General features: G+C 40.2%; 2 protein-coding genes across 4 annotated transcripts; one reads left to right on the forward strand and one right to left on the reverse strand.

The window, feature by feature from the left end:
- Nucleotides 1-6,233: 6,233 nt before the first annotated feature.
- LOC114846750 (uncharacterized) lies at nucleotides 6,234-14,528 on the reverse strand. Of its 3 annotated transcripts, none has more exons than XM_055506911.1 (11): nucleotides 14,300-14,528; nucleotides 13,765-13,946; nucleotides 9,643-9,783; nucleotides 9,377-9,515; nucleotides 8,935-9,112; nucleotides 8,268-8,400; nucleotides 7,826-7,969; nucleotides 7,611-7,663; nucleotides 7,281-7,361; nucleotides 6,665-6,738; nucleotides 6,234-6,566 (listed from the first exon to the last, which is right to left on the reverse strand). In XM_055506911.1, the coding sequence occupies exons 1-11, from the start codon at nucleotides 14,414-14,416 to the stop codon at nucleotides 6,480-6,482; spliced, it is 1,329 nt and encodes a 442-aa protein (XP_055362886.1). In that variant the 5' UTR covers nucleotides 14,417-14,528; the 3' UTR covers nucleotides 6,234-6,479. The 3 variants fall into 3 exon arrangements, with proteins under 3 accessions (XP_055362886.1, XP_028991609.1, XP_055362887.1); XM_029135776.3 differs by having other exon boundaries at nucleotides 7,281-7,322; nucleotides 14,300-14,527; XM_055506912.1 differs by lacking the exon at nucleotides 13,765-13,946 and having other exon boundaries at nucleotides 14,300-14,458.
- Nucleotides 14,529-18,516: 3,988 nt separating this feature from the next.
- Nucleotides 18,517-23,293, forward strand: LOC114851071 (type I phosphatidylinositol 4,5-bisphosphate 4-phosphatase-A-like). Its single transcript, XM_029142611.3, has 7 exons — nucleotides 18,517-18,791; nucleotides 20,226-20,407; nucleotides 20,528-20,634; nucleotides 20,943-21,054; nucleotides 21,215-21,267; nucleotides 21,355-21,445; nucleotides 21,800-23,293. The coding sequence occupies exons 1-7, from the start codon at nucleotides 18,704-18,706 to the stop codon at nucleotides 21,941-21,943; spliced, it is 777 nt and encodes a 258-aa protein (XP_028998444.1). The 5' UTR covers nucleotides 18,517-18,703; the 3' UTR covers nucleotides 21,944-23,293.
- The last annotated feature ends 209 nt before the right edge of the window (nucleotides 23,294-23,502 follow it).

Consider the following 23,502-nt stretch of genomic DNA (forward strand, 5'->3'; position numbering starts at 1 on the left):
CAGATACAGAGACATATTACTGTCAAATTTATCATGAATGACAAAAAACATAATTAAAAGCAGTAAAAATACGTTAGGTCAATATATAATTTGAACCAATGCTTTTTGTTCCCAGGAAGGTCATGCAGTGATTGCTCTAAATATTAATGCACATTTTTTAAATAAAATTATGTCAGAGCAGCAGCACAAGTAAGACAAAAACAGTGAAATGTGTAAATGTAAAATGTATTTATATTATTTCAGCTATGCTCTCAAACTTATTTATTTGTATAATGTAAGCTAAAGTAGTGTTTTCTATTAACGAGAGTTTTCCAGGTAAGTCGTGTTGTGAATATTGAAGCTGCACACGCCATTTAGCATACGCATTAGCAACCGCTAGTCACTTTGCAAATTACATAAATCAATTAAATTGAAGTAAATGCGACATTACCAATGAGACACATCTTGCATCAGCCGAAATGTGGCGACTTCAACAGCCTCCTCTTCAGCTTCAGGGTCAGATTCGGGATCGTAGACGTATGGTTCTACAACGCTACGAACTAGCTGGCTAATGTCGTGCAGTCCTGTAGTGGGTCTTCTTCTTCTGTAGAGGATTGCGGTGGATTGCATTCTCAATGTCGCACTACTGCCACCTATTGTATCGTAACCGTGCGGTGGCTCGTATCCATGGAGCCAATTAAAAAAAAAAAAAAAACAACAAAAAAGGTATGCGCTTCTGCACAGAGGTGTGGCGAGCAGCTTCGCTTGCGACACGCCCAGAAAACACAGCGTTTGCTGATGGAGAGTGAAAACCACACATTGACAGGGGCAGTGTGGACGATCTACAGGGTTTTATGGGATGAAAATTTACAGAGACCTTACTGAGACATTAAAGTCTAATATTTTTTAGAATGAAAAGTATGATATGACTCCTTTAAGGGTTTAATACAGTTCTCTTTACAACAGTCGTCCAAGTCATACACAAATGATTCTCAGGTTTCAGTACAGAGGGAGCAGGCTGAATCAGGTCCAAGGGCAGGCAAGGGTTCGACAACAGGATTGGCAAGGTTACAGTACCGGTAAGGAGCAGGCTATCTCGAGGTCAGGCCATCCGGTCGGTATTACAAGATCTTTCCAGGTGACAGTACCATTCAGGAGCAGACAGGAATCGGGAGTCAGGAACACAAAGCAGGATCAAGAAACAAACGGGCAGGACGATGAAACGCTGGAAAGTAATGACTGGCATACAACGATCTGGCAACGGGCTAAGGGAACTGGTGGTGGTTAAGTATGCAGGTGAGTGATTACTGATTCTAGGCAGGTGCGAGTAATGAGAACCGGAAGTAAGGCTGGAGCTAATGAGATGCGACAGGAAACCGGAGCTGCTATGCAATAAAACAGGATGTGACTTCAAGAACATGACAGTCTGTAGATGTTATCCGCCTGTCTCTTGTCCTCCTCCGAACGGGCTGAGATGTTACTAATCAGTCCCTCCTTCTTGGCCATCCTCTGGTGTAATTCCGTCAGCCGAGTAACCATGGCCCCCATCGGCGTTTGTAGCTCCACGGCCGGTGGACACGCCAATGAGCCGGCCACAGATTTTCCAATCTTCCCATAAAGCAGGGCACCACCAAAGCCAATCATAAGAAGCCATGTTATCAAAGTCCAAAATATGAATAGATCCTCTGCATCCTTGATGGACAGAGGCTCCAGACACAAGGGGCATCAGGGATGCCATGTGTCCCCGAGGGCCAGGGGTTCTCCCGGGGATTGTTTTCTTTGTGAGAAAATTTTGTCCAATGCGCTAAGTGACCAGTTGATTAGCTCCATGTTCAAAAGTGTTATTCCAGAATAGCAGATCAGGGGGCACAGTAGAGACAGGACAAGGACACTGCAAGCAAAAATAAAATGGGAGCAGAGAGAAACACGTCTGCACTCCTCGAAAGGCGGAAGTAGAAAACATAAAGGCAAGAACTGATTTGGAGGAAAATGTGACACCTAAATTCAATAAGGCCCAACCTGTACCGTACGCGCTGTGCCCAAAGGTGGAAGCTGAACTCCAAAACTTAATGAACTAGGCAGTTTTGAAAAGGTTGAATAGAGTGAATGGGCCACACGTATTGTTCCTGTCATCAAGAAAAGAAAGACTGAAGCTGTGCACATCTGTTGTGACTTCAAGGTCAGCATCACCCCTGTGTTGCGCACAGTATAGTATCTGCAGCCCGTATACAACGTTTGGCACTATTCCTAGGGGCTACAGTTATGATACTGAACCAAACAACACTCTATTGCAGAAGGCTTGTCACAGTTACTGTACCACTGTCAACAAATGAAGAAAAGCTCTCTACTAGAGATCCAGCAATTGTACCCCACAACCATGATGAACCATGCCTCTGATAAACATTAAATTTCAGACACAGACATGACTCAACTCTACTTCAAAGCTCTATAAAATCATGCAGCAAGGATTACCTGTTCATGGTAAACCAACGTTTCCAGAATTCTGTTATGTTCAGTTATGTGACCAACTCTCTATATGCCAGGGAACTCTACTGTGGTGGTTCCATCAAAGCTACTGGGTTTTATAGACACTACACGATGGTCACCTGGGCACAGTAAAAATGAACAGTCTTGCCCGCAGCTACATCTGGTGGCTGGGTATAGATAAACAAATAGAAGACATTACTAAAACTGTTCAGGATGTCAGAAGGGCCAGAATGAGCCATCCTAGGCTCTACTTCACCCCTGGGAGTGGCCATCTGCCAGTGCATATTGACTTTACAGGGCCATTCATGAACTCAATGTTTCTCATGGCAGTGAATGTTCTTTCAAAGTGGTCAGAGGTTATACTGATGAAGTCAATCATTTCAGAAAAGACTGTAGCTGCCCTTAGGTTTATCGTTTCCAGAAACTGCGGCCCTAAACAAATTAGGTGACAATGTGTCATACTAACTAGTGCCATTTCCTGTTTTATTTTGTATTCATATCCGGTTTCACCTTACCTGATCACCTTGTTGCCAGCCAGCTTCTCCTGTACACTGTCTCTGCCTGCGCCTTGCCTGTACCTTTGCCGATTGACCACCAGTGAACCAACCTCTGCCTGTACCTTGACCTACGAGACCGATTAAAGCCTCCATACTTACCTGTCTGTCTCCGGTGCTGTGCATGTAGGTCCGCTATATCAAGTATTCTGACACAATGAGCCACAGTTCACTTCTGAGGAGTTGACTGTATTCATGACACAAAATGGTATCAAGCACTTCATGTCTGCACCTTATATCCAAAATATGTTCAATATGTTAATTCAGCGTTTCTAAGCCTGCTCCAAATACCAGGAAAATACCCTACGCTTCCATCAAGTTACAGGCCAATTTGATTAATAAATGTAGTCTGTAAAAAAATAGTCTGTAAAGCACTAGCTAGAAGATTAGAAAAAAAATACTCCATATATAATTCAGCCATAAATCCCCTTAGATGCAGAAAAGGCTTTCGACAGTGAATTGAAAGTTTCTTTTAGCCACTCTGCAAAAATTTGGCATTGGGAACTCATTCGTAGACTGGACCAAAATATTATACAGCTCAGCAAACCTGGCAGTCAGAACAAACAGCCAGACCTCATCAAGGTTTATTCTGCATAGAGGGACCAGACAGGGTTGCCCACTTTCCCCATCACTATTTGCGATATTTATTGAACCTTTAGCTGTAGTAATTAGACAGCATTAACGTATTACTATGATGTATTACTGTTCCTCCTGAAGTGTGTCACGTGTGTCTCTCCCTACAACCATCAGCTTCATAGATGAATTCTCAGTACTTTCAGAATATTCCATCAACTGGACAAAATCTATAATGTCACTTAACCTTAACTTAACCTTAAGGAGAATAATGGTTAAGGCCATGAGTGTAATGTTAGTTAATTTAGCTGCAGTGACAGCAAGATCGAATCCCGTAAATATTTTGCTAATATCACAATATTTGAGAACATTCAACAGTTTGAGTTAGACTCAAAGACAGGATGCATAGGTTCAACATATTATATTGATAGAAGATCGTAGCAACTACCAGCAGACTTATTCAATACTCGTTCTCTTTCAGCTACTTCCATAACTAGAATAAGAGCAACGATCAAGATGTGTAAGATTACGCAGAAACAAGATGCCACGAATCATCTTAAAAACGCTTTCTACAGTACCAGTATTTTCTTGCAAATAGACTGAACCATATCCACAAATGGATAAAATCCCAGATCAACAGACGCATTGTTAGACATTGAACAAACATTTCATGGAAATATGAAAGTTGTAGATTTACCATTTATCAGCACCAAAATCAAACTCGAGCAGTTAGTAGTAGTAGTAGTTCCAGAGTATTAGCATGAGAACATTTCTGAGAGACTGGTGGGATTTTCTTAAAATTACTGGATCTTTGCTTACGCTTTGCCAATACACACCTCTTTGAAACAATCTAGACATCCTACAAAACATAAATGCAATACATTTTCCTATTTGTCATAAGAAAGGGATAACACATTTGAAACATGTATTCTCAATAGATAATTTTACCCCTCAACATTTAGTGTCTAGATATGAAATCACTAGTGCAAGATTCTTAGAATATCGGCAGCTAAAGTCAATACTTAATCATAAAATTAAAAATAATCCTATACAGATGCAGCTGACAACAGCAATAGAATGATTTATTGGAATCTCATTGAAGAGGACAGTATCAAAAATCTATATTTTAATTTCCAACGTTCATGAAATAGCAAGCCTCCTGATGTCTAAATGGAAAACTGATCACCACTAATGTTTTCCACTAAATTTATTCCAGAGAAGAGAAAATTCTACAGTAACTTACAATTAATACAATTTAAAATTCTTCCCAGAACACACTATACATAGGAAGGGATGTTCCAAATGGGTCTCTCAAAATCGAAAATTTACCCTTACTGTACAGATAACACAGCAGATAAATTCCTACATGTATTCTGGTCTTGCTCACCTGTGCAACAATTCTGATAAGGAGTATGCCAACACCTGTCAATCTGGTTAAGCTTCCCAATCCCAGCAGCCCCTGCACCAGATCTAAGTGGGCTTGAGCTGTGTGCTGGACCCCTTGGGAAACTAGGGATCTCCCACAGTTCCTCATACCAAGCCACATACACATGCATTCAGGGCCGGGGGGTGGGCTTTTTCACTGGGGCTGGTTGCGAAAATCACCACTTACACAAAAAACACTTGGGAGGTGCTGCGGACCCTGCCTGGGGCCACACGGGCAGCCCTCTGTGTGTGCAGGGGCCTGTCTTGGTGGGCGCCCTACGGACCGTAGGTCTTTTTGGGTGGACAACACTGACCCACAGTGGTCCACTCTGGCCTCGAGTGTTGTCTCTGTGGCTGCTGCGGCTCTGCCTGGGGGGCTCTGTGTGGACTTGGATCATAAAACTGAACTTGTGTGGGCTCCCTGGCTACTAGGCTACTGTGGGTTTTGGATAATAGGACCAAACTGTCCCCATGAAATGAGGCACTTTGCTGCTGCTGCTGCTGCTGCTGTGAAGTTCTTTAACTTAACAACTATAGCCAGTTTTTTATGTACAGGGGCATTTGAATGGAAAATTATAACTTGACTTTTGGCAGTCCTCTCTAGCAATCAAGCTAATTTTAGCAAATAAGCTAAATAACAACAACAAGCAAATAGCTTAATTTCCCCTCTGTGGGACTAGTTAATATACATTTTGTTTTGTTTTTGATGTCATTTGTCTATATATATAGACCACTTCTGTTCTGCACAATTCAGTTCTGCACTTTAGCCAACAGATACATTCCTGGGTTATTCTGGACCTTTGACTGATTGCTGGATTGCTCAGTCTGCACCTCCAGTCCAGTTTGGTGTGGTGGAGTACAACATTTATTCTACTTATGACTTATGAGTAGTTCGTCTGTGCTGTCTTTCTGTTCAGATTTGTTTAGATTAAATCACTAAAGATCTCTATGTATCTATTGATCTTTGTTGGTTTATCCTAGATAGTAGCTCTGACACTCACTAGTCCCTACCACCAAACTTCTCCAGACCAAATAACATTTTAATATACAGTATTTCTGTCATACAGCTTGATGTCATCCATGTGAGAAGATGCTGATGTTCTCTATTACACATTCCAATTGTTCTTAAAATATTTGGCAATGTCAATTAGTAAGTGAGCAGAGCTAGCTGATGAACACAATTTTCTACTTAGAGTAAGAGTTCAAGGCAGTTACTGGATTTATTATAATTTTATTACAGGTGCAAAAGTGACAGCGGTAGATCAGTTGCCACTAATTATATAACCCCAAGTTTCAATGTCTGAAAACCAGGTGTGTTTCTCCAGCCAATTACCATAAAAAAATATAAAAAACAACAGGTAATCCCATTCGCTTTAACCAAGATTGTGGAAGTGGTGGCCCAAAATTCCACTAATTAAAAACATAATAAAAACTGAAATTAGTTCACTGAAAAAAAACGAATCAACCACCAGTGTTTGTTGTGTTTGCCACAATGTTCAAGTCCAATGCCACATCTGATAACCCTAATATAGTCAGTTCATCTTTGATCTGGAAGAGACAATATTGGTAATGAGATAAATAAATAATAAAATAGATATAAATAGATATATAATTGATCATAGTGTTTCTCATTAATTGAGACCCACCAGCTGTGTAATGATATTCTTGATATCGTCTAGTGGCAACGAAGAAGACACTCTCATTATCAAGCGAGCAACAGCTGTAAGAAAAGAGGCTCAGCATTGTAATACAGGCTATAGCAAACTACAACCAAGCAAATACAGAACAGACTCTCAGTACTGTCTGTGATGATACCATCCATCCATTTTCCATCCCGCTTATTCCCTAATGCGGGGTCACGGGGGTGCTGGAGCCTATCCCAGCTGGCTATGGGCGAGAGGCAGGGTACACCCTGGACGGGTCGCCAGTCCATCGCAGGGCAACACATAGACAGACAAACATGCACACACACACTCACACCTACGGGCAATGGAGAGAGTACAATCAACCTAATGCACGTCTTTGGACTGTGGGAGGAAGCCGGAGAACCCGGAAAGAACCCACGCGAACACGGGGAGAACGTGCAAACTCCACACAGAAAGGCACCAGGGCCGCCTCCGGGAATCAAACCCAGAACCTTCTTTCTGTGAGGCGATGGTGCTACCCACCACACCACCGTGCCGCCCGTCTGTGATGATACCAGATTTCAAATTTATATTCTGGTACTTAACTTTGATTCTTACTCATGTTAATAATACTCACCTTTATTTGAGTTGTTGATTGTAGCTGTAGCTGTAGCTGTAGCTGTTGGGGGTGTAGGTGGAGGTATTATTATAATACTCTGATGAGAGGAAAGTGTTGTTAATCTTTTTTTAGAAGTAATTGGTGCAATAGTTGCAACATTTTATCTTTGCGGTTGTTGGTAGAGTCAATGCTTAGAGTTCATGCATATACTGCACTGTAACACTAGTGGATGTTGTAGCTGTCATTTGAAGATCAGATATTGTAAAAGGGGATCTTGCTGTTGTGGGGACTGCTTGTGTTTCATGCAGTCAGTTCAGTGATGGTGGTTAAACCCGGGGCTATACTCACCATTGCCAACAGTAACAATGACACATCGAAGCTCAGAGTGATACTTGGGTAGACTGTAGAAATAAAGAACCAATATAGTACATGATTTATTAAAGTTATAATACCAAACTGATATTTAGTTCACTACACCACCATTTACCCAGTTGTAATTTATTTATATTATGCATGCAGATTAATCTTTCTACTTTCTCACTGTAATATTCATTTAGACTTACACATTATCTGCCTCGACAACAAAGCAGATGGGATGGCTTTCTCCTCCGTTATCTTCAGGTGGAGTCCAACTCATGACGTACTGTCCTGGTAATACCCTGTTTAGGTTTATGGTGGACGGGCCACTGTACAGCACCTGTGAGAGCCTTTGGCAAACATGGGAAAAAAAGTGTATATTGCTACACATATAGCTGGACAACATTTACATGTATAGCAATAGTTAAAAGTTATGGGACCAAGCAGACAGTGTAGAACCCTTTAAACTCTTATTTATGTTTTCTATGTTACATTTTTTGTCTGTTGATAAACCTGGTTTGGATAAAAATCATTAACACTACAGATTTCTACTGCAAATACAAAATGTTTCTGTACTGTAATTGTAATACATCAATTATAGGATTCTAATATCTAAATCATATGAAATGTCTTTTTTTTGTAACTTACGAAGCATTAAGAGCCTCTGCTGTGATATTAATTAGCACAGGCTGATTGACAATCGTGTACAGTCTATCTGGGATTGGAGTCAGAATCCTGGGCAGATAAAGTCCCTCTGTGCATGATGGCACTGCAGGATCCACTGAAATGACAACAACATTGCTACTGAGTTCTTCTACTAATAGGATCATGTCTTTTATCTATAGGACAGTACTCACTCAGCACTCTTGAATACACATTTATATAAAGCAGACTGAAACAAGAAAACTTCCACAGTTCTTTAGTAATGGACAAAATTGCTGATTAACTATCTAACAGCCAACAACAGCAGGTTATAAATAATTTATACTGTATTTTGCACTTTCCACCTTATTGCGCTTCTGTTCAGATGCTTAACTGCATTCTGTTGCCCTGTACCTGAACATGTGTAATGACAGTAAGGCTGAATCTAATTTAATCTAATCTATTTAACATGGTGGCACAAACATAAAATTGAATGGATCACAAGTTATAATGAAATGAATTCAAAGGCCAAATTAACATGAATGTAGTCTATAAACAAGTGTTTATTATTGCTCAGTGAAAATCAGCCCAGTTAATGGATATGAAATGCTTCCTAACATGATGGTAGTTTGCTGATTATTAAAATTCACCCTATTAAAAGCAAATGTCTTACCTCTTACAACAAACTGGACTGGAATCTTGCTGATGGCGTCATTGTTGGTTTTCACCTCCTGTGAACCATTAGTTTGAGTCAGGGTGATATTCTCCTTTGGAAAGTCCTCCATCACCATCTGAACAACATAGGCTCCTTCCTTACTGCTGCTTGTTGGGCTGAATGACAACGTACAGGACTGTGAAAGACAGAAATAAGAACAAACTAGACATCAACCCTAAATCACAAGTTCAATTTAAAACATCATATTCTAGAGTGTAGAGTATTATCAAACTATGACTATAAACTTATCTTTAGCAGCTTGTTTAACATTATATACACATCCATTTATAATCAAAGATATGTAATATTCTTTATATCTTCAACCACTACTGTTTCCTGGAACTGTTTGCTAAATTTACGTTACCTAAAGAGAGTGCAGTACAGTACTTCAGGTACTTACTGATGAGAGGTTGAAAAAAGGTGGCTTTTTGTAGGTGTAACTCTCTGACAGTGATGCATTTCCATATCTGCATCTTACATCGTCTCCATCAGGGTCAAAGGCCAAGAGGTTAAAGTCTCTCTGACAGTTTGATGGAACTCTGAAACAAAAGGTTCTGATTTTCATTTCTTAAAGCAGCTGTACCACCAGAACTTAACTTATAAATAATTCAAAATAATGTTTGCATATTCCCTGTTATTTTTCTTCACTGCAGCACAGTCCCTTACCTCAGAGGTATGATTGCAGTCTGAGGTGATGAGTTGGCTTTGTTGGTGTCAGAGCGTTTTCTCAGATCAATCACAGCCACAGCTTGACCAATTCTACCACCATCAACATTACTCACCCATGGTGAATAGGGCCCATATAACCTGTAATAAAAAGTAATATGAACTTTTACATATCAATGATTAATATACTGCACAGAACATTTTAAAACTCATTCAGTTTTATTAATGAAAATCTAAAATATGGGAGTGTAGATACACTATAGGTGATCAATTAAAATCAATTAGTTTTAAATATTTGCTGGTAATGGTCTTCTGTGATTATTTTGAAGAGATGCCACCTGCTTGGTCAAAAGCCATGCCATATTTATGTCAGGGGACGCTCGGATGAGGACCCAAATGCACAGCGTACACAGGTTGACGGTGAACAAAAGGTGGTTTATTCCGGTTAGGCAGAGACGACGTCAGGGACAGGCAAGGTTCATACACGAGAGAAATCTAATACCAGAATCATCGAGCGTCAGATCGTGGTCAGGCAGGCAAGGTCGGTAACAGGCGGGTACAACACCAGGGCAGACAGAACAGACAGCGATAAGGCAGGCTCAGAGTCAACAGTCCAGAAACAAGGTACGTAACACACGGCCGGATAGGATCAAGGAAACTGGGAGCTATGACGGGTACACACAAACAACGATCTGGCAGAGAACTAATGTGACAGGTGGTGGTTAAACACAACGTGACTCGATTACTGATGACGTGCAGGTGTGAATAATGACCGGGTGAAACAAGAACAGCTGTGACGTGACATAAACCGGAAGTGAAGCTGGAACACAAAACAGAGACCGGGAGATTACCAAAATAAAACAGGAACTACTGTACTAAAACGGGACACAACAAGAAACAAAACCCCAGATCGTGACAATTTACACCATTATTTTTGTTCAGTGTCTGTTCACTTTGTCTTACCTTCTGTTGTGATTCTGTTCCTCGTGTCTAATTATTGTAATCAGTGCTAGTGTCAGTGTCAGTCACAATGTTACTGATGCATGTTGTAGTTGTCACCTTCTGTGTCTGCGTTAGTGTTGTGCTGGAGGTCTTTGTTAGTGTGAAAATGTTTGTTTGTGCTTGTTGATGTTTTGGCCTCTAAGGTTTGTACTGTGATTATTAGTCATGCTTTTTTGTCCAAGTTTATTTAATGTAATATTAGCTGTAGTGTCAGCCTGCTGTGTAGTGTATTTACTTTGTTGTTTCACACGTTTTATTTTATATTTGTGTTCTGCTTATGTAGTGGCTCTGAGTATAGTTTTTTAATTACCTGTTTTTGTTAATGGTAGCCTGCTTGTGCAGTGGATGTTGTGTGTCATCGCTTTGTGTTACAGTTAATTAAATCATTGACAGTACTAGTCCTCCCCTCCCTCTCTTAGTTAGTTATTTAGTATTGGCTGTCTTATGGTGTAAGCATCAGTGTAATTTAGTTTTTACCCTTTATGGGTGCCGAATGTAAAAGGAGCACGTATAACTAGTTTTCTCACATTTAATTAAATGACATAAATGGTGGATTACTGGTTTTGTTGATTGAGAGATGTTTTCTGGCCTTCTGTTGAGTGACACGTGACAGCAATGAACGCGAAGCTGTAGGTCCCTGCTGCAATTCCGAAGCCTGAGTGTCTGGTCTTTGTGCTGCCTACACTCCCCACCACCTTGCAACCTAACACAACACAGACAACTAGAGGGGTCTGGACGCTCTACGGTCCTCCAAGACACGACAGAGCCTGAGAAAGCGGGTTACATAAATATAAATATTAATTAAAATATTGAAATGTTAAAGGGGACCAATCATACAAAATCCACTTTTTAGACATTTTGGAGCCACCCTATGACTGAGCACAGAAGAAGTGCATTTTCTTATTTTTTCACATTTTACATTAATAGATTATATGTGTTTGTCTTTTACACCCGGTCTCTGGCTCCATCCTATCTGACTCCCCACCAGACCCAAGGCTGTAAAACCGAATGCAACTTATCTTCTCAGTCACGGCGAGATAAAGTGGCACAAACAATTCTATTGGTGCAGAGAGACATTCCACCAGAGCCAGAGAAAGGGGTTAAAAGGCAGAAACAACTTGAGGATTGTAGGCTCTTTGCATCACACCTTCGTGGTGTGTGCACTGATCAACAAACATCAACAAACAAAAAAACAGCTGGGGAACAGCTGGTTTTTGGTTTGTTGATGTGCACGATCAACATCCATGTTTTTGATTTGCTTTCCCCATTATTTTTATTTTTCTTTATTTTTATAATAAATCACACAAAAGACAACTCTCCCATCTGCCTCTTTATGGGAAATCTCCACCACAGTCATCCACTTCCATAATTATGATGTCTTAATGTGTTAGTTTGTCTGTTTAAAATGTAGTAACCCACATGTGTGAGGCAAGCAATTAGCTAGCTATGCTAACGGCTACAGCCAGTCAACCAAGCCTTTGTCCTCTTGAAATGTGCTGCTGTGGGCTGCTGCAACCACACAACTGTGTGGAGAAAAGCTAATGACTGTTGGCCTTTGAGCGGCTACAGGCAGGGAGCTGCGGTCACAGCCTAAATCGACTTGTGAATTTTGGTTATGTCATTGTTCCATCAAATTCTAATATGGTTAGTTGGAATGGTAACTGTGTTGTGTTGCAAGCTTAGTTGCTAATTAGTCACATCACTACAATAACTGCTGCTTATCTGGTCAGTAACCTATAGCTTGTACCATAGCCATTATATTTGTTGGACAAATAATACAATTTACAGTAAATGTAACATTGACTTTTTCTATACTGCAGGAAGGCACATCCCAAACAGAGAAACCACTGCACACTGTTGGTACACAGACATCTGCTGCTCAGCTTCTATTACAGCCCATTTAATTCCCACTAATGGGAGGGAGTCGGAGCTGACGGCCATGCTGGCTTCTTTTGACTTCAGACTTCCCTCCAGTATTGTTCACTGATCCAGAGTCAGATGTGAGCGGGGCTGTGCGCACTGTTTGAGGTGTTTGAGTCAGTGTCACTGATCAGAGGTCGGCTTAACAAGCGCTCTTTGAGGGGTGGAGTCTATTTGCAAATGTCTATTTGCAAATGTCATGAATATGAGGTTGGAGTTCTTTTGTGTATGTCATGAATATTCAGTTTTACACTTGCTTAACATTTACATTTAGGTATAACATTTAGATTTACATTTAACATTTATATTTATTGTTTATGTTTGGACATTTTCACATTTAGCTAAATGTGAGAAAATTTCTTGTGTAATTTAGTTACATTTGAGAAACCTAGTTAGATGTGCTCCTTTTACATTTGGCACCCAGGGCGCCGCTGGCCCTATAAAGAAGATTCCCATTCGGGCCATACGATTTATTAAAAGTACTGACCAATACCTCTTATGTAGCTGCAGTTGGATAGAGTGCAAGCTGGTAACCATGGGGTTGTGAGGTTGAAACCAGCTGTGCAAGATTAATTATTATTTGTTTCTATGATAACGTATCAGTATTCAGTCAAAATAACATTCATTTCATTTTCAATAGTGAAAAACCTACTAATTTAGAGTGTGATGCCTTGCCTGGTGAAGATTGATAAAAGATTGATTTTGTAAACCTGTCAGAGTGAGAGCTCTGCATTTGGATCTTGGAAAGTAGTTTGAGACATCTAATGTCACTCATTTGCGTATCTATAGGATCCAGGTGGATGGACAGAACCGTGCAATAAAATAGGAGGCGTGGAATTTGACCGGGGGGGGGCAGAAATCAGCCGCAATTTAGTCTTATTTGCAATTCTTTCATTGACAAATTCAAAATATCTTATATATTACTGATAATGATGCTATTATTAATAAAGCTGGTCTCTAAGGGGCCCCTCAAAGTTCGTGGGCCCTTAGAACCCCCCCAGGCGCCCAGGACCCATACCTGGTAAGGGTTTTGTATGTGCACCTTTCTCCTGTTTTCTACCTGGCTAAGAAGCCACAGCTTTCTACAGAACCTACAGCTTTAGCAGCCGTGAATTACCCTGCTCAAAGAAAAGTGTCGCTGGGCAGTGTTAGCACTAGTTCATTAGCTCCACCACACTTTGTAACAAATTCTGCTCTTACCACATCTGAAAAAGGTCACTGTTCGGAACCATATACCAAATGTACTGCTGCTCATACAAATTTCCCAAAAAATTCACGGTATGGTGGTTTGAATTTGTGATCGCTGAGCCACAGTCCTTAGAGTTGCATAACCACGAGACTGGCGAGGTCGGGCCCTCATAGGTGTCCTGAGTGTAAACCACCTGCACAATTAAAGGTGCAGATATAATCAAAAACAATGTTCAACTAGCTCATGTTGAAACAATGAATAAAATGTTCTGTACTGGAACTTATTAGAGTAGTAAACACCTGAGTCAACAAGGTCAAACACTGCAGTCTCTTCACACTTCATGACAAGAATGTCAAGAAGGGGGAAAAAAGACGCCAGGAAGATTTACCAAGATGTACAACAGGTAGTGCAGGATGTGAATACACATCACATTAAACCTGTTTGTCTGACAGCTGAACTTCAAAACTAACGTTATGCACACGCAATGCACCTACTGTAAAAGTTTTTCTAATTTTAACTAAATCAATTTAGAAAAAAAACACTTACTGCAGCAGTTTTATTTGACGTTGTAGTTTTTGCATAATAGGTGACAACTGTTCCCATGAAGGACGCTTTGCAGTTGGAGCCCAACAGCAGTATCAGCAGCAGCAAGGAGAGCATCATAGTGAATGTTTGTCTAACATAAGATGAAGAGTGGTTTTCTGTCAGCAGAATTATTCACTCCACCCACAGTCTCACTGAAATACTTGCTTCACCCTGTAAACCATAGATGCTCTCACTGTGTAGAGGTGTAGAGTGTCTAAGAATTATGCAGGAATGAAGCACAAGAAGCGACTAAAGTAACAGGACACACAACATTCTCCATGACAGATGTTGCAATACTATGATGCATAAAGTGTGAGATGTTGTTTTTAAGAATATTTCACATGATATATTAAAAGAAATGGGAAAAACTGGTTAAATAAATTAATACAAACAGGGCAGCAAATATTCTGACCCAAAGAAAATGACTTTGTTACAGATTGGAGAAAGATAATTAAAGGAAAATTTATTTGATTATTATTATTATATTATTATTATTATTGTGTAGTAGCTCAGAAAATTAAAGTTTAAAGCGTGTGTGTGTGTGTGTGTGTGTGTGTGTGTGTGTGTGTGTGTGTGTGTGTGTGTGTGTGTGTGTGTGTGTGTGTGTGTGTGTGTGTGTGTGTGTGTGTGTCAAAGACATCAACCAACATACTTTGCAGTCTCGATAGTAAGCCCTGGGGGATAAACAGGTGCATTATTACAAAAAGCTAATAAGGAAGTAAGCACCTAAATAAAACAGTAAACCACCAGTGTCTGTGTTTTCTTCACTGCTTAGAAGAAATAACGTCACATTTGTTTTGTCCTGTCTAGCAGTTTAACATTCAGCATGTATCAGGCCTAATGCCGTATTGTGACAGTTTAGCATACATACACATCGTGAAAACTGCATTTTGAAACAATACACATTGCAGTAGCATGTGGGCAAACCAATAAATTAATGGCATTTCGACTAATCCAACACATGAAAATACCAATCATGCTGGCTACTTGACAAAAAGAGGCTGTCAATCTTTAAATGTCTTCAAAAGAAAACTTCAATGGGCTGATTTTCAATGGAGGTTGACCAAAGTGATGACGCGTAGTATTTAAAAATGAAGGGACACTCAGATTCCTCCATCTTTTCAATGCATAGAAATAATTATCATTTATTCCTCTGCAAAAGTCTCCTGAGACATCAGGGGACTGATCTGAAGAGGTGGAACTCTTTGTTTCTCTGCCCTGAAGTGACCACTGCCCCAGGGGTATTTAAACCAGTGACACCCTCTACCTTCAAACTTCTTTTACCTTTTCTTTTTGGGCCGCATTACTTCTCTTTAATTTTCCTTTGTTCTTAAATTTTATAAACTTACATTAAACTTAGAAATACGAACGAGCAGCGAATTTCATTACTTTAGAAGGTCATCTCAAGAAACTCAGCGTAACTGAAACTATCACAAACAGTCTTCAATTGCCTCGCGATTTTTGATCGAACTAATTAAATTGGATTCCAGCCTGTTTCCTTTTGGGGCTAGTTTAAGTAGCGCCGACGCTTTGAAACACCTTGGAAGTCCAGCCTGGCTGACTGTTACTTCGCTGAACCCGAGCCGTCATCATCACCGCGGGCGACGATTCCTGGCCCAGAGGCCGTGGCACCTGGACCAGCGAGGGCACCCCTGCTCAACCGAACCGGTAACGGGAGACGCTGCACAGCGGCTGCAGCTCCAAACTAACGCAAGACGAACATCTCTGATCCTCTGAGAAGTCTGGTGTTTCTCAAAGCGCTAAAACTGAACATTCCAAATTCATTAGTTGTCCTTAGATTTGTATAAGTTAGAGACAAATACTCTTTTCGCTTGATCAAAGTCATCACACACTTAGGTTTTGAGCATTCCTGGTCCTTTCACTCATTGATTCATTCATTGCTGATTGCTGTATTTTCTGTGATTGTGTTCACATATGTTAATTAATTGCTGTTAACAATATCTGTCGTACAAAGCTTTCCACACACGCACACCCTCATTTACCAACACTGTGTTCCCTGTTCATCCATTGCTGATCATTTCATGGTAGTTGTTTGCTCATTTCCTGTTCTGTTATTTGAGTATTTCCATATTATGTTATTCATATATCCAGTAGTATTAGATTAATAAAACATTAAAAGGAATCTGGTTTTGTGGACATTGTTCTTCAGATTTAAGCGGAGGTCATTGAACCGCAACAAGAATACACGACATTAGAGACTGATTTGGTTTTATCGCAAGAAAGTTGTTATTATTGTTCATAACTAGTAACTTATTAAATTGACATCTGGCGTTGACTAGATTGAAACAAGCATGGTTTCAGCTTTCAGCTTTTAAACAAACCTGGTGCCCCAACGAGAAATGTTAATGTTTCTGCATTAATATCAAACTATTCATTTGAATCCGCTACACCATAATTTCTTCTCTTTCACAGCTGTACAGTATATTCTACATCTCATCATCATGTTCTACTGTTTAAAACGTCTGACACTCCCTGTTAAGTTTTGTTTGCTAATATGCATTATGTCTCCACAGTGTTTTCGTTATATTATGGTTTGTACAAATGTGGTACTTTTATTTTGAAGTAACCGGAAAGAGCAACCGGATGTTACTCTGGTTGTTCTGGAAATGTCAGTGGTCAATCAAGGAGTTACAAGCAGTCATTAAATAGTTCCGTTTGTACTTTAACGCTCCCTGCACAGTCTGTCATCATGTTTCCCCAGTATATGTAGCGTACTGTTTACTGTGTCCTATCCTTAGTTTGGTAAAAGCCACCTCTTCTTTTCCTGCTCCAACCTCTGTCCTTTCCCACTTTCTTCTGCAACCTATAACCTAAACTTTACCCGGCCTATACTGTTTTAGCCACTCCAACGCTAATAACACTGCATACATTTCAACTGTATATTATCTCTTCAACACAGTCATGACAGTTGAAAGTTCTGGTGCATCTGAATAAGAACTCCAGATGAAGTCTTTACCTTTCCTAATGAGTCCACATGCCAAGTTTTACAATTGTTACCTTCCTGTGCTAGTCGGGGTCTGGAAGAGAGGGTTTGCTAGAGGAGTTATAAGACAGTCTATGATCTGGTGACTGATAATAAAGAGGTGGATCCTGTTAGATTTAAAGTTAGTGTCACCTTAAGTGTATCCATGGCCTTTGATGTCAGACCTTCTGGAACCCCAGGTTGCTGACTCCTCATATCTGTCTGCTGCATTGGAATGTCATTTCAAGCATGCTGGAGTTTCTTATTACTATTAGTATGGATTGGTTATGGTGATTGTTCAGATTTTCATTTGTTCATATGCCCCACAATACACCCACAGTAATAAATATAAACACATCATAGCATTAGTTGATTTTAATGGAATAAGGACTAGCATGACCTCAAACCAACAGACATTTTGGTGCATTATACAGTACTATAAAGAGACTGTTCTAATGTGCTTACTCTTATGTGAACATGATATATCACTAGCTGTTTTATGCTGTTTTAACATATTTAAAGTGTACCATTGCTATGCTTTGATTTGTTTAAAGCAACAGGTTTGGCTTTTTGTTTTTAATAGCAGTAGTAGCATCTGCAGGTTTAACAGGTCTACAGCTGAAAGCAGAGTGGAAAGTCCTGGACATGTTCCAACAATGTGGTTCTTGGACTATTCCAGTGTAATGCGAATCCTTTATACACACGCACTAAAATATCTTAATAGAGCTGGAGAACAAAGCAGAAGTTCAGTCAATGTAATATTCTTTAATGAAAACTTTGTTATGTAAAAATACATTTGTCTGTATGCACTTAGAAATTATTAATGAGCAGTTTCTGTTTCTAATGTTGAAATGAATGAAACGCCAGTGTTGCATGTTCCAGCACCTTTGTGATCCCTGCCTGCACCAATGCAAAAAGACAGATATTTAATGTAATATAATCATGATTTCCTTTTTTTACATGTCTACAAATGATTAAACTTAAACATAATTTTATGCAACATCTACAAGTGGGATAATTATAAATATCGTGTTGTTTTCCTTTTGCATAAAAATATATTACGCACATGAAGGGAAAAGAAGCATACTATTATTATATAAAATGACGAATAATCTAACCAATACAATAACGGCTTTGAAAAAACCGCATTTGCGCAACGCTTTCCTATTGGTCGAGCGTCACCTCGTGACAGTCGCGACTCAGTCCACAGTCATGTGAGAGATGTTTTCGTTGCATCGCTTCCGCCTTCGGGGTTTCTGGCTCGCTAAGTCATGTGTGCGTCAAATTAACAGATTTCTGGCTTGGAATCGCCTCGGCGTCTCATCTTAAGTGTCCGCCGGTGCTGGAAACACTCCCGCTGGGTGCGACGTGCGGTGGGAGCGATGGCGGACGGCGAACGGTCACCGCTGCTGTCCGACCGACACGACGCGACGAACGGCTTCTCTCCCGGTTTTCTGCCTGAACCACAGAGTATGTCCGCTGGTTGACACCATCAACCGAGTAATCCACACGGACCTGGGTTTCCTCACAAGCATTGAATTTATTCATTTTTGTCTCGAAAACTTGTAAACAAACGTGAGCTAGCATTAGTTTCGGTGTCAGGCTAACTAGCTAGAAGTTACTATGGAGCGTATTTAAATAAGCCCCTGCTAAAGTTAATCTGACTTTTTAAATTGTCACCAGCGTTAATATAAGTCTCGTTTCTTTTTTTGTTTATTTTTAAGGTGTGTTTGGTATGTGGTTTGCATTGCAGGAAAGCGTTGAGATATGACCTGTATCTATTTCCAGAAGTGAAAAAAAGTTTGGAATTCTTGCAAGGTTCTAGGCTTCTCGTTAATCCGAGGTTGTCGTTTCCTGATTCCGCTTCCCTTGACGCTCCTTATACCTGAAAGATACGGTCTGGGCTGGTGACTTGTCAACAAAGCACGTACATTATTTGCCCAAGGCGCTATGATGTTGTAGCATGTGTACAATAGAATGTGGCCTGGGCTTCATTCTGGTAAATAACCACCAGCTTCCCAAGAAGTTAGTGCAGATGACAACATGTCCTGCTCAGCAGGTAAAATGCGTGGTTAAGTTCTGATCATGGACCTCTAACTGTCCTTCAGAGTCTTATGTTGAGTTGGCGGCAGGCTTTGGATAATCATCACACTACAACGGCCTGGTGCTGTATAAAAGCATATTGATTGAAGGGAAAGTGTACTAGCATGTGAGGCCTGAGTCATTGCCCTAAGAGTCACCAGGCATGATCAGGAAATTGAACTGTTTCAAACCCCTCCTAAGTCACAGATCATGCCAGAGGCATCGTACCTTGGCTGAGCAGAACAACATTTGGACCGGATAAAAGCTACTGTTCCATGCCATGTCATCTCCTGGCACTTCTCCTATGTTTTATTAGGTTCAAGGCCACTGGGGTCACCAGCAAGGAGGTGTGGGAGCACTTTATGCACTTTGATTTAAGGAGGTTTAATGTAAATGTCAATTTCCTTTTCCACGTACTGTGAGCGCTAATTGCCCAGTTGACAGGAACGATAGAGAGTCAAAACTCAACATCCAATTATTTGAGACATTTAAGCAGCAGACTGAATGACTCATATGTCACTGCTTACATTCAAAACAGAAAGTTCCTATTTTCTCAGTTCCCTTTAGTATGAATAACGCTGTGAAGTTTGTCATTTGTCTACAGTATATCACTCACTGGCTGAATGATATGATGACTGACTGAAAGTGAACATAAATGGCAATTTCATATATTACAGGATCTAAGCTGATATTGGCCCCTATAGTGAGGCAGTTGTTCCTTTCACAATGTCACAAAAAACAGTCAAAATTCACAGGATTTATGAAAATTGTGGAATTTTTCTTCCAATAACTTGTCACTTTCCTCTTCTCCTCCTTCTCTAGGTTTAGCACCGTTCCCGAGCTCGTTCGCCCCAGGCGAGCCTCCACCTCCATACTCTCCACAGGGAAGCCCAGACAGCAGCAGCGCCCCGGTCATCGGCTGCCGGGTCTGTCATAGTGTCATCGATGTGGAGGGAAAGATGCACCAGCATGTGGTGAAGTGCAGCATCTGCAACGAGGCCACGGTGAGTCATGCGGATTCACACAGAAAGGAAAAAATGGATATTACGTATGAAATACTGAACTTTAATTGGATTAAAACAACTCTCTTGATTTCTTTATTTTCCTTGTGTATGTCTCTGTAGCCAATTAAAAACGCTCCGTTGGGAAAGAAGTACGTCCGCTGCCCATGTAACTGTCTGCTGATTTGCAAAGTGACATCACAGCGGATCGCTTGCCCAAGACCATACTGGTGAGACATAATCACACCAGCAGCTGTTCACCGAAGCCCAGTCATGAAGGCTTGCGTAAAGTCTTGTTTTTTCTTCAAATCTTCCTACCCCATCGCCCAAATGATTCATCTTTATTACTTGAGCTCCATTTTTTTGCAAACCAATACTTGCAAACTCATGGCAGGTTTGGTGAACTGTGTTCTTTAGTACTCATTTTGGACTACAATATGCTCCCCATGGCCTGGATACAAAAGATCTTTACCGTGAAAGGATTTGATAATGAATGATGAACAGCTGATGAAGTATTAATTTATGGTTTTGTTTTCAGCAAGCGCGTCATCAATTTGGGACCAGTGCACATTGGCCAAGACAGTCCTGAACAACGGCATCAGCCTGTTGGCATCAGAGTCATCTGTGGCCACTGCTCCAATACGTTCCTGGTAACAAACACCCACACAAGCAAAAGTGGCAGACTTTGTGTGAATGTCACTTCCTTTTTTCAGTCACTGTTCTGTAGATAATTTATTTGCTGTACATGGTGACAGGGCTGACGCACTCACAGAGACTCAAACCGACCTTTTTATTTCTATTTTGTCTTAGTGGACAGAGTTTTCCGACCGGACCCTGGCCCGTTGTCCACACTGCAGGAAAGTGTAAGTGTGCGTGTGTGTGTGAATAGAGGAGTTGCCTGGTGACTTTCATTTAGACTGTTAATTGGTTTTGTGTTGGACGATTTCCAGCTCTTCTATTGGTCACCGCTACCCAAGGAGGCGGAGCATGATTTGTTCCCTGTTGTTCATAGTGCTGCTTGCCTCCACTGTTGGACTGTTGGTATGTATGTCTGTGTGAAGACATTTAAGTAATCAAGCTCATTTTGTCTAATAGCTATTGAACTTTTGCAGTTGAATTTTTGGAATGTACTGTAAAGGGTGAAGAAAGTAGAAACTAAATAAAAAGTAAAAACTAAATAAAGGAAATTCTAAAAATAGAATAATAGTATGTCAAATAGCTTTACATCAGCAATATTAACTGTACAATCACACACACGCGCATACATGGCCTGTGTAATTATACATTAATTACTGAAAAATGTCACTATACAATAATATCAAATATCGAAGAGGTTGTAAAATAAACCAAATCCACTTTTTTAATTAGCTTTTTTCTGTGCATGTCTGTGTTCAGGTTGGTACATGGGCCGCTGCCAAGAGATCCCATGGAATCTATGTGTCATGGGCGCTGCTCATTCTGCTGACTCTTTTGATCATGGCAAGGACCATCTACTGGTGGTGTCTGAAAATCAGCGACCCAATATCCAACGTCACATAAAGAGAGTGGACAAATGGAGGAAGAAATAATACAAGGGAGGCTAGTTGACGAAAAGAGGGGATTAGAGTCCCTCTTAACAGTTGCCAGAACCTTGTGGGACCTGTTGCTAAAGTTAAACTGCTTTAAGTGGGACGCTCAGAACGAAGTAAATTTATATTTAACTTATTAAGACTCCACATTCATGCCAAATTACATTCTTGATAAGAATTTTTAGTTAGACTAAAGATTAAATATAAAATTAAGAATAATTATTATCAGATTAAATATAGAATGGAGACTCAAGCTGCAAGGACCCATGGTCATGTGTCCTGGTGAGTTTGAGCAGACATACAAAGAAATATGGTAGTCAGTGGTAAAACAAATGAGTTAGACAAAGGAAACAAATGTGTTTAAAATATTTTTTCTTCTCTTCTGTGTTTGACTTAAATGTTTAAAACCTGAATGCTAAAGTTTGCTATAATTGATGCCGCTACTATCGCTTTCATAGATACATTTTGTCATTTGAGTGTCCCCCCATTAGAAGGACTCATAGTCAATGACACCTGATGAAAAATTATGTCAGGTCAAGTGTTAATCAGTTAGAACTCGGTTTAACGGAGAGATTGGTGAAGGAGTGTGGACAGTGCAGTGTCTTAGTCGAGGCCATGTGCTTTGTACAGTAGTGATACCTTGAGTAATAAAACCTCAAACTGTGCAGGTTATAAAAACAACGTATGTTCATTAAATTCAACGTTTACTGACACAGAAATTATTAGCAATGAAGTAACTTTGTAAAGGTGCAATGAGTGTAAATAAATGAAAATAAGGTAATAAGCAAAGACAAACTGAAGGAAGCTTGTTTAAAAAAAACTAATACGAAGGATAAATTAACAGGGACTAACTGGGAACAAACAGCAGCATCTCCTCTGTTTTCTCATTCTGAAGTCAATCGAGTAGCACGTTCTTCTAACCTCAGGGTTTTGTTCTTCAGGCCTAAACTCATTACTCTGCTGGCAGTCTGTTTAGTCACGTCACTGAAATAAACAACTTGAAGCACACGTGAGATGATCTAATCAATTAGCTCTCTGGTTTTAATTCAAGCTTGTTGGAGACTAAATGTGATTGTCACACTCATTCCAGCTTCTTCCTCTGTTTAAGTGTAAACGTTCAGTGGATGTTGATTACTTTAGACTGTACAGAACTATCAGAGCCGTTGCTTCTCCCTTGTGGCTGACGTCTGTGAGTACCTGCTGACTGTGAATCATGTTGCACTACACTGTACTTATGTAGTACTAAATATTTCTGTACTTGTAATTCCAGTGGATTTATTGTTTTTGTTATGTTGTGGAACTAATAATGCTTTTAACAAGGGTCCCGACTCAGAAGTGTCTTATTTCTAATTTTCTGTGTTTGTGTCTGGTTTCTCGTGAACACGGGAATATAACCAACCAGCTACAATAATCAGCTTTTTTTTCATAATGAATCACAATTAAATTAATTTAAAGGGTCAGCAGTATACAAAGTTACACCATTTACTATACAAACCCACACAATCCTACTTGAGCAAGCTTTTAGTTCAA

The sequence above is a fragment of the Betta splendens genome, chromosome 2, assembly GCF_900634795.4.
Source record: "Betta splendens chromosome 2, fBetSpl5.4, whole genome shotgun sequence".
Taxonomy (NCBI): Eukaryota; Metazoa; Chordata; class Actinopteri; order Anabantiformes; family Osphronemidae; genus Betta; species Betta splendens.